General features: G+C 37.4%; 3 protein-coding genes across 5 annotated transcripts; 1 reads left to right on the plus strand and 2 right to left on the minus strand.

Annotated features, from left to right (window-relative positions):
* The first annotated feature begins 302 nt into the window (after window positions 1–302).
* On the plus strand, window positions 303–7300 carry fhl2a (four and a half LIM domains 2a). 2 transcript variants are annotated; one of them, XM_052566121.1, is made up of 6 exons: window positions 303–438; window positions 3925–4101; window positions 4226–4400; window positions 5286–5455; window positions 5629–5815; window positions 6715–7300. In XM_052566121.1, the coding sequence occupies exons 2-6, from the start codon at window positions 3946–3948 to the stop codon at window positions 6864–6866; spliced, it is 840 nt and encodes a 279-aa protein (XP_052422081.1). In that variant the 5' UTR covers window positions 303–438; window positions 3925–3945; the 3' UTR covers window positions 6867–7300. The 2 variants fall into 2 exon arrangements, with proteins under 2 accessions (XP_052422081.1, XP_052422080.1); XM_052566120.1 differs by lacking the exon at window positions 303–438 and adding an exon at window positions 2936–3205.
* A 687-nt stretch (window positions 7301–7987) lies between these two features.
* cb9h2orf49 (chromosome B9 C2orf49 homolog) lies at window positions 7988–13983 on the minus strand. 2 transcript variants are annotated; one of them, XM_052566123.1, is made up of 4 exons: window positions 13815–13983; window positions 13458–13597; window positions 8923–9274; window positions 7988–8757 (listed from the first exon to the last, which is right to left on the minus strand). In XM_052566123.1, exons 1-4 carry the CDS (start codon window positions 13947–13949, stop codon window positions 8704–8706), a joined length of 681 nt encoding a protein of 226 aa, XP_052422083.1. In that variant the 5' UTR covers window positions 13950–13983; the 3' UTR covers window positions 7988–8703. The 2 variants fall into 2 exon arrangements, with proteins under 2 accessions (XP_052422083.1, XP_052422082.1); XM_052566122.1 differs by having other exon boundaries at window positions 7988–8760.
* Window positions 13984–14532: 549 nt separating this feature from the next.
* On the minus strand, window positions 14533–16535 carry LOC127965347 (high-affinity lysophosphatidic acid receptor-like). The gene has a single exon (XM_052566119.1). The coding sequence runs from the start codon at window positions 16416–16418 to the stop codon at window positions 15291–15293; it is 1128 nt and encodes a 375-aa protein (XP_052422079.1). The 5' UTR covers window positions 16419–16535; the 3' UTR covers window positions 14533–15290.
* Window positions 16536–16915: the final 380 nt, after the last annotated feature.

Genomic DNA, 16915 nt, shown 5'->3' on the forward strand with positions numbered 1-16915 from the left:
TCAAGCATGTTTCAGGAATAGATACTCTTAGATATTTTCTTCTAGAAAACAAGACAAAACTATCATAAAAGCATGTGGTTTTTTTTAATTGTTGAAATAGATTACAATCTTATTATATTTATTTCAGAATAAATGTAATTATCACAAAACTGAATGAGACCTTAAAAGGACATGGGACTGAAGAGGTAAGGGGGTATGGATGTGTGTGTGTGTGTGTGGATAAGCAGATGGGCTTTATCTAGTGTGCTGGTACTTGTAGTGTTACTGTGTTGTATTTATAGCTCATCTTGATAGGAAAAGCCTGCCCAAACCCTACCACTCCAATTAGTCACCCCATAGGTGGAGTAATTTAATCAGGAGAGCATTCAACCCCAGCCGAGAGCCTCCACGCTCAGTCTGGCCAGACTCTTCACACAGACAGACAGCTCTTCTCCTGAGGTAAGAACCACAGGCGCTCGTGTCTTTACAGGTGGATTACTAACACCAGATCACACTCGTGAGCAATGATACAACTATACCATCCATCACTAAACCTGTGTTCTCTGTCAGAATTACTTGAATTTGTGCTAGTATCTGTCGATCACATCTGCTCCTTTATGGTTGTTCTTCAGTCATTCTGCATAATTGGGTGAGTCACTACTAGGTGAATATATCAAGAAGCATTAAAAATAAAAATCCAGTAAAAATTGTTTAAACGATTAATTTCTTTAAAACTGCAAAAAGTATTCATTTGAATCTAATGACTATGAATTGGTCTCATTTGTGTTAATGGGGTTGAAATGTATATGACACACTTAGGTCTATGACAGCTATAAGTCTCTCTTAAAACAGAAGATAAAAGACATTTATAGAGTCATGATGGGTGGTCAGAATCTTGTCTCACTCTCTCCATGGATCTGGATTGTGGGGGTGTGAAGTTTGTGTGTGGGGCGCAAACACAAGGTCTTAATCTCAGGAGGGTTAGTCTTCCATCCACCTGTCTGGCGTCTCTTTTTAGTGTCGACTAAAAGCTTTCCATTAATCTTTCAGACCTCTGCTATACTTTTAATAAGCATTGAGTGATATGTTTGTGGGATGACACTCTCAGATGTCTCCAAGCACAGCTGAGGATTATAAAAAAAGAGATTAGAGAAATACCAAGTCATGCCCGAGAGAGATCTTGTTAGAGGAAATCAGTTTAGATCAAGTGTGCTGGTGACCAAATTGGTGAATATGTTTAAAAGAGGGGTTTACAAACTGTCAAGAATTATTAATTTTGATATTTAAGCTTTAACAAACATCTTAATTCTTCAACTGAAGTATTACAGCTACCACCAAACTTGCTTGAATGAACGTAGTCTTGTCAAATTTTACAGGGTAGTTGCAGGCAATCACATAGTGAGGATTCTATGTATTTTCTGAACTGGACAATAAAGACAAATAAGATTAGAAAAAGATTTCCCTTGACAACATAAGCGGAATCAGAAGAATGAACTGCGGTAGATGAAAATAAACCCAAGGATAATTATTTCATTATAAAACGGATAGTTCCGGTTCTTGATTCTGATTGGTTGAGCTGCGTTTGAAGCTGTTGTAAATTGCGCTACAAACACACACCTTTGTTTACTTCTGTGTGTTGCTCTGCAATCACTTTGTTGGAACCACAAATGTTTCTGATGAACTACATTGTTTGGTGGAAGAATATTGTTTTAATTTATATCATTTGCACTTTATTTGCTCTGTTTTATTCCGTGAAACTTTATGGAACTATTTGATAAAAGCAGTAAGCCCTGTGAATCCGTGGTTTACAGTGAATTTATAACAGCTAAGGGGGTTTTAGGCACTTCGCTTCTATAAACTGTTATAAATTCCCTGTAAACCACATTTTCTTTGGGCTTATTGCTTTAATCTATTGCATGTGATTTCATAAATTATTTTTTTTCTTTCCTAACAGTGTGTTTATTTGCTTGCTTTAGCACATCAGTATCACTGCACATTAGATTATCATTCCAAATTCAAGATTTTTGCATCCTACATTGAGATATGTCTATAGCAAAGTGGTAAGTACTGTATGTTTCCAAAGAAGCCCTGGATTTTTGAAACTTACAGAACTGGTTCTCAACCAGAGGGCCTCATGATGACTTAAAATGATAATATACAGTAAGATGAAACAAACATAAAAATAAATTAAAACAACTATAAACCGAAGAAACAGTTTCTTTTGAAAAACCTGGATCTCACAGTTTTGGAAAAGCACTGGTTCACAGCAGACACAGATAAGAGTGATTGATTGATGAATCATAAACAACTTTGTTAGAGTTAATTTAGTAATTTTACTCTACCTAGGCAAGATTTTGTCAAGTTCAGTATGATGAAAGGAAAGGAAAAAAATGATCACACTTTATTTTAAGGTCAAATTCTCACTGTTAACAAACCATTTACTTTTGTCCTCAATAAACTCCTAAATGGAGTTTACTCCTCTTATTAATAGTTAGCAAGGTAGTTGTTAAGTTTAGGCAATGGGTAGGATTAGAGATGTAAAATATGGTCATGCAGAATGTGCTTTTTTATTCGTACTAACAAACAGCCAATATGTTAGTAATAGGGGATGCTAATAAGCAAGTTAATACTGAGAATTGGTCCCTATACTGTCGTTGGTCGTACTGTGTACAAAGTACCTAGTAAGTCATGGTCAGACTTGTACTTAGAGTCATGGACAAACTATTTCCACAAGAAAATATAGTTAGAATAACCTGCAGTATGCTATTTTGATAGTGTGAAAAGACGTAGAACCTAATGGAAAGAATTTAAATGGCTTGCCAATTGGATGGAGAAAGGGAGAAAGCCTGAAGAAGTGAGACAGCAGAAAAGGGCAAGACAAACAGGAAGCAGAGGAGGGGGGAGAGAAGGACTGACTGTGCAAGTCAAAGAATTTTCTTAGAAGGATTTTAAGCAAGAGAGCCGCTTCTCCTGGTTTCCATCTGCTGCCTTTTATGGTAAAACAGTAGAGGGGGATTTGGTGTAGTAGTGAAGCCCTGACCGGACGAGGGCTCAGTTAGACACACTCACAGCGGGACAGCAGGGGGCTGAGGAGCAGGGAGAGAGTGTGAACGGGACACTGGGGACCCCTGAGGCGGTGGCACAGAGTTAGGCGGCACTCAGCATCACAGGGCTCATGGGAACAATACACAGAGAGCCTTAACAGGTCCAGGACTCAGACAGCAGCGTGAGTAGATGTCATTCTGTTATTAAGAATAATTTAGAAGAAGTCACAATTTCTCTCTCAGTTAATTTCAAATAAGATACACATTGAACACCAACGTTTCTTTGAATGATCTGCTTTCGGATCAGCTTTAGAATCGGACCAGTGTGACAATATAATTATTTGGCTTATTACAGAATAGATGGATTATTCTCAGAAAAAAAGTCAGTTAATGATGATGTTTCTAGGTAATCGCATCCTTGCCAGCAGAGGCATATTTATATATGCACACTAACACATGCTGATACACAACATAATGGCTGACAGCTGGAGGTGAGATAACAGGCTGGTTACGATGCTATGATGTACTACACTGTGGAATTCCAGTGAGCTCCGTCCACTGGAAACTAAAAAAAACTCAAATGGCATATCAGAAATAATAAAATAACACTGCTCTAATGATGCATGAAATTCTCAAGCAAAATCTGATGATCATGTTCTCCAGCATGATTTGAGATGATCCAAAGAACGTCATTCCAACATCTGGAAATAATTTCACAGTCATTGTATAAGTGACCTAGAAATAGTGTAGAATATGTGTTTCTTAATAAAGGTATTGAAAACTATTCAGTTTATTGGTTTAGGTTACGAGACGGAATATCTCACAACTCAAAAGTTAATGAGCAAAGATTGCAATCATCTTCTCAGAGTTTCGATTATATTCACACATCTCTTCATCACAGGAGTGAAAGGCAGAAGTAAAGATGACCGAGCGTTATGACTGCCACTACTGCAAGGAGTCCCTGTTTGGGAAGAAGTATGTTCTTCGTGAGGAAAACCCTTACTGTGTGAAGTGCTACGAGAGCCTGTACTCCAACACCTGCGAGGAGTGCAAGAAACCCATCGGCTGCAACAGCAGGGTAACCGCACTTCAAATAACATGCTTTATGAAGTGGCGTAAAACGGGCCAATCAGATTAGAGCTTGCAGATCTGAAAAGTCTAGTTCAACCATTGTCTTGAAAGCACATCTTTTGTGGCTTTAGGATCTGTCCTACAAGGACCGTCACTGGCACGAGGACTGTTTCCACTGCTTCCAGTGCAAGCGCTCACTGGTGGACAAGCCTTTCTCCACCAAAGACGAGCAGCTGCTGTGCACCGAGTGCTATTCTAATGAGTACTCCTCCAAATGCCATGAGTGCAAGAAGACCATCATGCCTGGTAAGAGATCCTTCATTGTGGGAGGAACTTTTACCTCATTTCAGTAGATGTGTTTTTTATACTCATACACTGCCATAAAAATCATAATTATCCATTCGGCGACATTCTTCCATTAAAGCAAAAGAAAACAGCTTTCTTTCACACAGAGACAATCTTTTCCAAAGCAAGTGATCTGCTCAACTGGTAATATATATTCATTCATAACTCTACAAAAATAGGTCCTCATGACCATGTTAAAATGTCACACTCTTATTAACCCATTATGTTTTATGATCAACCACCCTTATTATAATATTCATCAATGGAAATGGATAGATGGCACCAAGTATAGATTTATTATATGCGTAGTAGCGGTTTTGGTTGTTTAATTGACGTGATTCAGTTTGAGGTCACAGTCCTGTGGAATGTTCCAGCTCTCACTGAGCAAAACTTAATATTTCAAATCTGGAGCACATGGATTTAAAAGATATGAGCCAGACATTTTAAAACAATGAAACTCTGTGCTGTCTCTGTTTACACCACTGCTGGCCGGTGCACCATGGCTGGTGTTTATTGGCCTTTCGTCTGGATGTGTTAAAACAGAATTATGCTCGGTCTACTTAACAGCTAAACTTTCCTGCTGTATTACAGATCAAATGGGGAGTCCTGTAAGCCTGATAACGGTTATGTGACTGATAAGACTATATACAAGCAATATTGTGTCCTGTAATGATTATTTATATAGATTTGGTTCTTATAGAATTTGGCATTAACTTTGTGAATTGTACATTTTTCATAATATGTATTTGTTGAATGTTATGGATCGCAGTATCGTTTTAACATGCTCCTCTTCATAAGAGGGATGTTGTTGTATTTGGGTTAAGATGGCTCTCTTCTCTCCCTCAGGCTCCAGGAAGATGGAGCATAAAGGAAACAGCTGGCATGAGACCTGCTTTACATGCAAGCGCTGCCAACAGCCAATTGGCACCAAGAGCTTCATCCCCAAAGACAACCATAACTACTGCGTGCCCTGCTACGAAAAGCAGTTTGCCATGCAGTGTGTTCACTGCAAGAAGGTAGTCACAGCTGAAGTAACCTACAAGCTACAACACAGGAGTTGAATATACAAGCTTCGAGTAGACACCAGTCCACTATGAGTGAAATATAGTTCATGCAGTCACAAAAGCATGCTATTCTGTTAATAAATAACAGGGATCCTATGTCTTCTTCTCCTTTCTTGTCTGTGTAGCCCATCACCACTGGCGGTGTGACGTATCATGACCAGCCGTGGCACAAGGACTGTTTCCTGTGCACTGGATGTAAGCAGCAGCTGTCTGGCCAGCGCTTCACCTCTCTTGATGACTTTGCCTACTGCCTCAACTGCTTCTGCAACTTGTATGCCAAGAAATGTGCCTCCTGCACCACCCCCATCAGCGGTATGCACAATCCAACAAATGAAACTACAAAAATAGAAATAGCTTCTATACGGTATCACCATAAATTCTCATCAAACCGATCATGCACGATGGTTTGGAATCAGAATTGTGTGCCATTCAGAATTAAATTGAGAATGTATTTAAATCACAAGCCCATTCTTGAATATAATTCAATGTTGTTTTTGTTAGCTAAAACTTAAATTATTACAAATATTTTTTTTGTGTTGTTAATTGCAATAAAGCTGAAATAAAAATAAAAAAACAATTATTCTAACTAATATTGCAACTAATTGAAATAAGTTTGAATGGAAGTATTTAAACAGAAATAAAAGTAAATGAAATCTAAACAGAGCTATTTATAAACATAAAAATAGAACAGCACATAAGAATTTTTTTTTTATTAAAATTAAAAAGAAAACTGAACAAACATAAAAGTCAATCCATAATATTAACACATGCTATGATAGTAATACTAAAATAACAAACAGGTTAAAAAAATTGTAATTTAAGTAGAACTTAAATGGAATTACATTTATTAAAATTTATAAAATATATAAAATGCGATTTTTTTATGGCAAATTTAGTTTTTCAGTCTAAATTATTTAAATACAAATAAACTATATATACTTTTAGTACTGTTATAGTCATTTATTTTAAACATTCTCATTATATTTAATGAATTAACTTTCATTTAATGGACCAGAATATTCCCTGAAGTTGCAAAACTCCAGTTTCATTATCCTGCAGCACATGGCCAATTCAAATTCCAGAACTGAAAGGGAGGAAACTCTTAAATTGTCAACCCTGTTTCAAATCTGCCAGCACCCACAAACTGTTATGCAATACAGCAACATCTCTTTGTTTGCCAGTGCTCATAACATGTTTGCAATCACCTATAGGACTTGGAGGAAGCAAGTACATCTCTTTTGAAGAGCGCCAGTGGCACAACGACTGTTTCAACTGCAAAAAGTGCTCAGTGTCTTTGGTGGGCAGAGGTTTCCTGACCGAGAGAGATGACATCCTGTGTCCTGAGTGTGGCAAAGACATGTGAAAGAAAGCAAGAAACAATTAGAGCATGCATGACATGCTTAAAATGTTAAAACCAAAGCATTGGCAAAGCATGAAACAGTGTGAACAATTAATACATTTAGGTACTCCATGGAAACATAGTTAACATTGTTGTAGCAAAGATTATAATAGTGTATGTAGCAAGAGGCAGATTTTCTATATTTCAGGAGAGTTCCAGCTTGCTTTAATATGAAGACTGAGGAAAGAATCGGTCTTAAAGATTAAACTGTAAAAGTGAGGATAATAACCATTAATATCTCTTTCAAATGTCTAACCAGCTCTCTGATGTGTTGCATAACCCATGTCTTAACTTTCAAAAAAAGTATTTTGGTCTTTACGTGTACCTAACAGTTGAGAACGAATTCTAAATCAAGTACATTTAATGCAATATCAATAAAGCTTATTAAAATAAATCAACTACATGTTTTTTGTTTCTCTTAATGAATGACATGAACTGAGCTATTGCACTAGCAAGAATTCAGTACAGCTCAAACAATAAATCAGGACAATAGAGCCCCCTAGCGTTGACAGTGACCATGCAAAACAATGTGCATCCTATTATCATATGCAAAATATATTGTCAAAAAACGTTATGCTTTAACCCTCTCAAGGCAGACGTTGCTGATTTGCAACAGTTAAAAACTAAAAACCTTATTACTCCAGATACATATTTTACGTATCTGGAGTACTAAAAATTTGACTAAAGGTTACTAAAGTTACTAAAACTTAATTTGAGCCTGAGAGGGTTAATGCTTGAAACGAGTTCTGAAGACTTATGTGAACTGTGTCTAGGTTTAAACATCTTGAGGATGGAGCACGCAGTGTAGGGAAAGCAGTCAAGTGTTTCACATCCATTTGTGACATTTTATAGATTTGATAACTTAGTTCTTATTACCATGTTTAACATTTTAGAATAGCCCGGGTTTGGTTCATATTGTAACAGGATTTGGTTATAGGAATTAAATTAACTTTTATTTTACGGATATTGACTCTAAATTTCACTGATCCATTATTAACTTAAGCATATTATACTTTTTATACATTTACAATAATCAGGGCGATCCCTGAATTAATAATAAAAAAAGAATCACAAACACCGTGACCAATGATATCAGCCATTTATTTTATCAGGCTTGTTGTCACTGAGGAACATTCCATGCAGGTCAATAAAAACTCAATTCATAATGTCTAGAAAAGACCACCACTAAAAGACATACATGTGAAACACCCTTCATATCATTTTCTTACTAAAACACATCAACGTATGATGCAATACACACAATTGTATTTTGGCCCTTTGGGGCTAGGAATACAAAAATGGTCGAGGGATTTACCTGATAATGGCTAAAGCACTTGCAAACATTTTATTGGAGAAATAAGAGATTTCTTCGAAATGCCACTCAGTACAAGCACATCCAGTTACTGGGAATACTTCTATACCAGTAAAACACTGCAGCCCAATGGAAAGCATGTCCATTCTCCATCTAAGTGGATTTGATTGACCAACATAATTCACTCACAACGGAAAATGTGTTCATTGCAAGAATTATATTGCTAAAAAAGAGTGAAAAACTGACCAGTCTAACATAAAACTGCTAGGAATGTCTCGGTTCCTTCACCACGCATCAAGTCAAAAGCAGAAGTGTTTCCTAGTGTGAAAAAACCAGAGGGTCACATTTCACGAGTCACCTTTCCTGAGGCTGGGAAGTAAAGATGTGTGACAAGAACCCATCTTTCAAATTCTGGGGTCTGTCTTTGCCTCAGAGACCCAGCAGACGACATCAGTGGCGTTGAATGTCCATCCCAGATGACTTCACAGATTATGGCCATGTGACATGTTGAATCTTTTTCTTTGCATCAGGTGACTTAATGTCCTTCTGCCACAAAAAAAAAAAAAAATATATATATATATATATATATAATAAAAATAAATCAGAGAATTACAATCAGAAAACCTTAAAGACTCACTCTTATCTACTCCACACAAAACCAGTCAAGTTAAATAAGCACTGTTTCCATTGAGTTAGTTTTATACTCACACTAGTGTTGGGTTCTCCATCACTGGGGGACGTGCGCTTCAGTTTAGACGTGGTGTTGTTTGAATGTGCTGAGGAGTTGGCAGTTTTGGAGTCATTACAGGGGCTCTTGGGACCGGCCCCTGGTGATGACACTGGGGTCTTGTTAGAGGAATTGGAGGAAGAGTTTGTAGAGGTCCCCGAGAGCTTGCGTATGGGGTTTGTGAGATTGATGCTGGACACTGGAGGCTTTAGTCGGTCTGTGGTGACGGGCGCTGGTGAAGGATCAGGTTTCTTCATCTTAACACTGCCAGTATTCGTAGAGCTGCCGTCAAACACAATCAACGGCCTCTTCCTGCCACTATCACTGCTTGAACTGAAGCCAAATAGAGAAAATACTTTGGGCATTTTCATTCAGGTACAGAACACTGCCATGAAAATATAAAATATTAGTTTATTTCTCACAATTACCTCTCAAACTTTTAATTCTGCACTTTTAGTTCAGTTAAGAAACATGCAATCAAGTTTTGTCATCAAACAAGCAACAGCAATGAGATTTCAAAGCTGTGTGGATGTATGCATAATAATATGCATAAACTATTATTCAGTAGTAGGGGTCGACCATCAGAATTAGCCGATGACCGATACGGGCCACCGATTTTCTTGAGCCGATATTTGGAGCCGATACTGCTTTTTCTCACTCAATTTACATCATAAAAATGACAAGATGATACCAAATGTTACAAGTATCAATTTAAAAAAGGAACATTTATTGAACTTAATATGGATGGGTGTACTGCATATGGTTAACTGTGCAAGGGTAAAAGGCTTTCATCAACATCTACAACACAGCCTTGATGATGCATTGCTTGCTGACGCATTATAATCAGGTCATCACAAAATGTCCTTACTGTCAACATTTAAATAATTTAAGAAATTAAAGCCTGTGGACGCCTGTCTGTAAATAATGCCGGAAAAAAAAAAAAAAAAAAAAAAAAAACTATCGGTGAGCGTAGAAGCCACGTATTGGTAGGGCTGGGTATCGATTCAGATGTTCCAGATCGATTCGATTTCGATTCTTGATTTGATTTTCTATACTCTATTCTCCTCAATCAATATAGATTTAATACAAATACTATATTTATAAAAAAGAACAGTGAACATAAGTTTACAAGTTGGTAATTAATAAAAAGAAATTAAGAGCCACAAACCTATATATTAATAAACTTTTATTGTAGGTACATTAAAACAGAACCCATCTCTAATTTTCAAATGCATACAATTGTGTTAAATAAATACAATACAATTTTGAAGCAAGATGAAAAATGTATGCTGAAAAAAGTCAGAACAGTCACATTCCTTGATCAAACAGGATCAAGTTATTTCATTTTTTTAAGATAAAATAATCATACAATTGTACAAAATTTGCTGTAACATTGAGGCTACAAGCCTATGAACAATGTAGGACAAATAATATTGGTTTATTGGTGATACTTCACCCAAAAATAAAAAAAATGTCATTTATGAATGTATTATTCATCATGTATAACAATTTCTTCTGCTGAAAAAAAAAAAAAAAAAAAAAAAAAAGATTTTTTGAAAAATATGGGGAACCAAACAGTTTTTGGTCTCAAAATGACTTTTTTTTCCTAATATTATGGAAGTCAACTTTTGTGTTCAACAGAAGAAATTCATACATGATTTGTAGTATTACTACAGCATTTCACCTCTGCATTACAAATCACGCAAACAGCTTTGTTCTTGTCCACAACACTATCGTCGTAGTCTTGCGAAATCTAAAATGCTTCCATACATCTGACTTTTTATGTGAAGGTGGCATCAACGTTGACAATGTACCCGAAACCGCCATTTTAAGCCCTGAATGAATGAATGACAGGTTCGCCTCTCGCACTCCCCCGAGTGCAAAGCAAATCTACTGGAGAAGACTAGTATTTATATTAACTTTAAACTTGCGTTCAATGTTTGCGCAAATAAATATGAATAAAAATAATTTTAAAAAATCGATTCCTGGCCTTTGAGAATCGATTTTGAATCGAACACATTTTTAAAAACGATTACAGTATTTTTCGGACTATAAGTCGCATTTATTTAGAGAACAAAGAACCAAGAGAAAACATTACCATCTAAAGCCACGAGAGGGCGCTATATGCTGCTTAGTGTAGGCTACAGGAGCACTGAGCAGCATAGAGCACCCTCTCGCGGCTGGAGACGGTAATGTTTTCTCTGTTCATTTCTCTCGATTCAAGTCAAATAAATTAAGGTGAGACACTGCAGGCAAAACACTGTTTTTTCAAGAACCTGAAAAATTTTGAGATTTTGGGCTTTTTGGTTTTTCATAAAGTGCTTTTTCAAACTAGTGGAAGGAAAACATCCAAAAGACACTGTTAAGTGTTTCTTTTATAGCACTTTATCTGTTTGTGTCAATAGATTTAAATTACAATACATATTTTTAAAGGCTGTTTTCTCAAAATGAGTTTTTTCTTCAACACTGAGCCATAAATCTCCACTTCAGTAGCACTTACACACACCAAACTTGACATTTTTATTCCCGTCTATATTCTGAAGGTTTTTACAGAGGGATTTGTTCATATATATTTTCCTTGATTATATACAACATTTTATTCCCCCCAAAATTGTGAAAATATATTGTTTTCTGGCTGTTCAAAGTATTTTCCGAATTATGGAGTGACAAAAAAGATAACCAGAATTCCCTCTGTAAAAACATTTGACTCTAATATGTCAAAAAAAAAAAATTTGAAACTGACTTCATCTAGTGTTCAGATTTTTGTACTAGACATTTATGCAAATTAGCACATATTTCATTAAATAATGCCTCATTTGCATATTTAAACATAACATTTTTGAAAACTTGTAATACAAAAAAGGTTTGCAATAATCAATGTAATCAATCAACTGGGTAAGGTGATAAGTATTAGTTTTTTTTTTGCCCTATTCACCTGCAGTGTCTCGCCTTAATTTTAATAAATAAGTCGCACCTGACTATAAGTCGCAGGACCAGCCAAACTATGAAAAAAAGTGCGACTTAAAGTCCGGAAAATACGATAATCGGAAAATCTATTTTTTTTTTACCCAGCCCTACGTATCGGCCGATACAGATACACGTAAAAAAACTCAAAAATCGGCCCGATATATCGTTCTACCCCTATTCAGTAGTTCAGATGAATAAAGTTTTTTTTTTTTTTACTATACATTTACTTTCTGCTCTCTTGTAAATTGCATTTTTGGACAAAACAAAATCTGGGTTCATAATCATGAAATTGTTATTAGTGACCGATGACTGTGCATAAACAATTCTTTACATGATACAAATGATGAGAATATTTTGTACATTTCATCCTGTAAATATACCAAAACTTAAGTTTTGATGAGTAATATGCAATGCTAAGAACTTCATTTGGACAACTTTAAAGGTGATTTTCTAAATTTTTCTTGAATTTTTGCACAATTAGATTCAAGGTTTTTAAATAGTTGCATCTCAGCCAAATATTGTCCGCTATCATCATTGATTACATTTAGCATATAGACGCTTTCTACGGAACGTAAACAACACTGATTACATTGATTACGTTCTGGGGTACTCTCCAAAATGTAAGATGGGGAATTGTTGAATAAATTGTTACTTTTGGTTTCTTTGCACACAAAGTGTATTCTCGCAGCCTTGTAAAATCAAGTGGATATAACTGCAGACCGGAGATCTCCAAAATGGGGCGTGAACTCCAAAATTGGGCAGAACCTCCATAATGGGGCAGGGTCTCCATGTAGCTTCAGCCAATTGTTACAGACTTACATTTCAAAATAAAACTTTATAAATTAAACATTGTTTCTAGTTCATCTAAAATAAAATATGCTATAAAAAGAGAGAGCAGAGGCCAAAGCTTGTGGCCAAGTGGCGTTTGGACCCAAGTTTGAACCTCTGCTTCATGATGTAAACGGGAATCACTCAGGAGTCGTCCCAGCAGAGGGGAAAGATTTTATTAGTTTTATCCCAAGCAACAGGGCCATCCCGGAACACGAAATTCACAGGCTAGGAGGGGGTAGTGAAGATGGGTGTGACTAAAAAGGTGCCATTGAGCGGTGAGTCTCATATTGCATAATCTCATTAACTGTTTATTTCCTGAACTGAAAATTTCTTTACCACGCTATTCAGCGCCAATCCCGCCATTCAGTCAATGTCACTGGTTAAGGTAAGGTGTGGGGTAGGTTTAGGGGTTAGCATTTTTTGTTGCTTAGTTTAGGAAACACTTTAACTGACAACCAAGAAAAACTTCAGAATGAGCTGTGGGGCGGAGTTTGCACTGACGTGGATTGGGGGAAAAATTGTGAATGCGCGTCATGCACCTGTCTCTCAATGGTAGGAAGCCACGCCCTATTTTGGAGCTCCAACCCCGTTTTGGAGTTCCCGCCCCAATTTGGAGATCTCCAGGCTGCAGTTATACTCTTCTCTGTAAAATTACGGGTGAACCCCTGATGTCACGTGTACTATTTTCCGATGTCCTAGCGAGTGTGCAGTAAGTTACCTCTGACGCGGTCGGCTCCGCTCCACGCGTCTCCCCCAGCGGCTGTTGGGCAGGTCCCTCTGCGGGAGAGGGATGACATGCCGCAGGTACAGATCTGTGAGCCGCTCGCGGTCCTCTTCATCACTCACTGCGATCTTCCTCTACAACACAACACAGCCACCGCTCGTTTGCTGCTATTCTGTGACTCACTCCTCGGACATCAGACATTTTTACTTGATCTTATTAAAATACACTTTACAAAAAATAGCCTGAGCTCGCCAAAAACAACTAAAATATGAGTATTCATATAAGAAACAAGCACGTTATGCGATGAAGCCTGCAGTAACCTGACAGATGTCACGTGGCTCTCAACCTCACCTCGTGTAACGTAAGCTGAATGAACTCCGGAGAAAGAAGCTCTGGGTGAAGGAGGAGGTCGAGTTTGGGAACATCTCCAGTGTTTGATGTGGCGCTTTTCGTTCTGTCTGTCCTGTGTGACGCCATGCTTCTCATCGGTTTCCGGTGAGCGCAGGAAGAAGCGCTTTTATTCTGCGCTTATGTGACCGACGTTTAACAGCGTATGACCATTACTGCCACCTGCAGTAACTTATGACAAAGTTATTTCAAATTTACACATATTTTCATATTTACATTTTTTTTTATATACATGGATGTACAACCCCAAAGAACTCCATGTTACAGATTGATGTAATTAATAGACAATTAATGAGCAAATATTTGTCCATTAACAACTAGCACTGGCTAATAACCAAATCAACTAAACGTTGTATTTATTTGTTGTGAATGTTGTGTATTTCACTTAATCAATTTTGTGTTGGCTACTTAGCTATTTGCTACCAGAATATGTCTTCTATAGATATTACATTTGCCATTCTCCAATCTGTTTTTTGACACTGGGATCAGCCTTTTGGAAAACACATATTCTACCCTTTTTTGTTCTTCAGTATTGACAGATTTCTATATTGACAGTATTTATATAGGCTTAAAAGTTACTGAAAAAAAAAAACTTTTAAAATGGACTTTACTGAAAATGCCACGCTTATGAAGATGATGCATTCCAAATATTTCAGGGATGGTGAACATGTCTATGATGATAGCTTTATGAATTTGCTTGAGCAAAATAATTCATTCAAAGTGGTAAATGACTGAAAACAGTAAGCAGAAATCATAATTATGTTGTAAAAATTAAGAAACATAAAGAATAATTTAGCTTTGACATTTATTATTATTATTATTTCTTTCTTTTTTTTCTAAAAGGAAAACAAATTTTGGACAAACAACCAGCCAGTCAGTCGTGCAGTATCACTTTGGGACTGGTGTTCAAGGCAAACTCAAGATGGTTAACATTACTGACAAGCACAGCTTGAATGTATACCATATATTTCAAATTGATATGTAAAAGGTCAAGGTTTTGTTACCCAGTGGGTTGCACAAACAGATAAAATGTACAGAATGAATGCACTGTTAAAGTTGCTTTGGTTAAAAATGTCAGTCAAATGCATAAAAAAAACTCACTTAACCATGACAAATTCTATGAAAAATGTCCAGTAAATCACCAGTTTATTTACTTTATTTGCCAATTTTGCATGTTTTACAAAACTGCAGAATCTGCAGAAGCCTTTCCGACAGAAAAATAAAGAAATTACCGTGTTCAGGAACATTTATGTGTATTGCTCTGATGAATTTCAGACAGCAGATGCTGTTTCCTTCATCACTGCAGATTATGGTGGGAGGAGTTATTTGTAAAGTCTTCAGTTCATAAATGTCCTTTATAAACATGATTTTAAATGTTTCATATCTTAACATTATCTTCATTATACTTTGGGGCAAACCCTAGACAGAAGACTGGGTCTCACTGCTGCACACATAGATGTTGCTGGGTCTTATACGCCTGCGACTTCGCCCGGGAATCTTGGGACAGAGATGACAGGTCTTGGGCATGAACTCCAGGCAGGCTTCACGAAACTTGCGGATTCTCCAGCAGTATATCACCGGGTTGAAGACTGCCTTGAGGTAACTCAACCACAGTGCCCCGATGCTGATGGGGTAAAAGGCCGGGCTGAGGTAGAAGCGTCTACTGAACACTGCCAGCAGACTCACCACCGTATGTGGCAGCCAACACACAGAGAAGCCAATGAACAGGATGAGGATAGTGGTGAAGGCCCTGGTTTTAAAACTCATATCCACATTGACTTGGGGTCGCTGCAGACCGGTTAAACCCAACTTGCTGACATGGTTAATAGCGACGCTGCCTTCGCTGGTGTGATTATGGATGCGCAGTGCATTGCGTCGAACTGTGTTGAGAATACATAAATAGGAATATGACATCACTCCGAAGGGCACAAAAAACACAGCAACAGCAAGCAGAACTGTGTAACCTCGGTCCGCCAGCGATTCACTGTATCCCAGAATGCATTGCGGTACTTGTGCCCCGATCGCTGCTGTCCTCCAGCCGAGCACTGATGGTAAGGACACACAAAGTGACAGAGCCCATGACGCGGCAATAAGAATTTTTGCCCGATGTGGTGTCAGCTTGTCCTGCCGTTGAACTATAATGAGGAACCGATCTACGCTGATGATCAGAAGTATAGACACACCTTCTAGAACAAACAGCCAGTAAAGCATGACAGATATGCGGCAGAATTCCACTCCGAAACTCCAGTCCGTAGTTGCGAGAGTGACAGCAGTGAATGGCATGCATAGCAGTGACAGCATGATGTCTGAAAAAGCCAGTGTGGCCAAGAGCAGATTAATCGCTGAACGCATGGCTGGCTTCTGATACACTATTAGACACACAATGGCATTGCCAAGAAAACCAATGGTGATCATGAAGATCATGATGGCAGCAAGTGCCACCCTGAGAGTGGTGGGCATTAGGGCAGTATCAGACTCTTGCATCTCAGTTTCTATTGGTTCAAGAAGACCACACCCCTCCAATGAGCTGCCATTACATGTAAACATGGCGGCTGCTACCAGGTATTATCCATCCAAGGCTGGAAAGTCATAGATAAATCTTTGCCATGGTCCTGTGAGCTCCCATTAAGTGAAACACTCTTCTGTAAAACATTACCTGTAACAGAAGAACATAAGTTTGAGGAATATTAATAACAACTAAAAACCATATTATTATTTACACTTCTGTCAAAAGTTTGGGGTCAGTGCGTACAAAAAAAAAAAAAGAAAAAAACCCCGGAAAAATTCCTATTATTCAGCGTGACAGTAAAGATTATTTAAATTGTTACAAAAATGTGTCAAAAAATGCTGTTCTTTGACCCTTCTATTCATAAAAGAATCCTGGAAAAAATGTATCATGGTTTCTACACATTTTTTTTTTTTAAATAGAACAGTCAACATTGTAATAAGAAATGTTTCTTGAGCAGCAAATCAGCATATTTAAATGATCGATCATATGACACTGAAGAAGTCCTTGACTGCTTGTGTCACCACAAAATGTCCAC

The sequence above is a fragment of the Carassius gibelio genome, chromosome B9, assembly GCF_023724105.1.
Source record: "Carassius gibelio isolate Cgi1373 ecotype wild population from Czech Republic chromosome B9, carGib1.2-hapl.c, whole genome shotgun sequence".
Lineage (NCBI taxonomy): Eukaryota > Metazoa > Chordata > Actinopteri > Cypriniformes > Cyprinidae > Carassius > Carassius gibelio.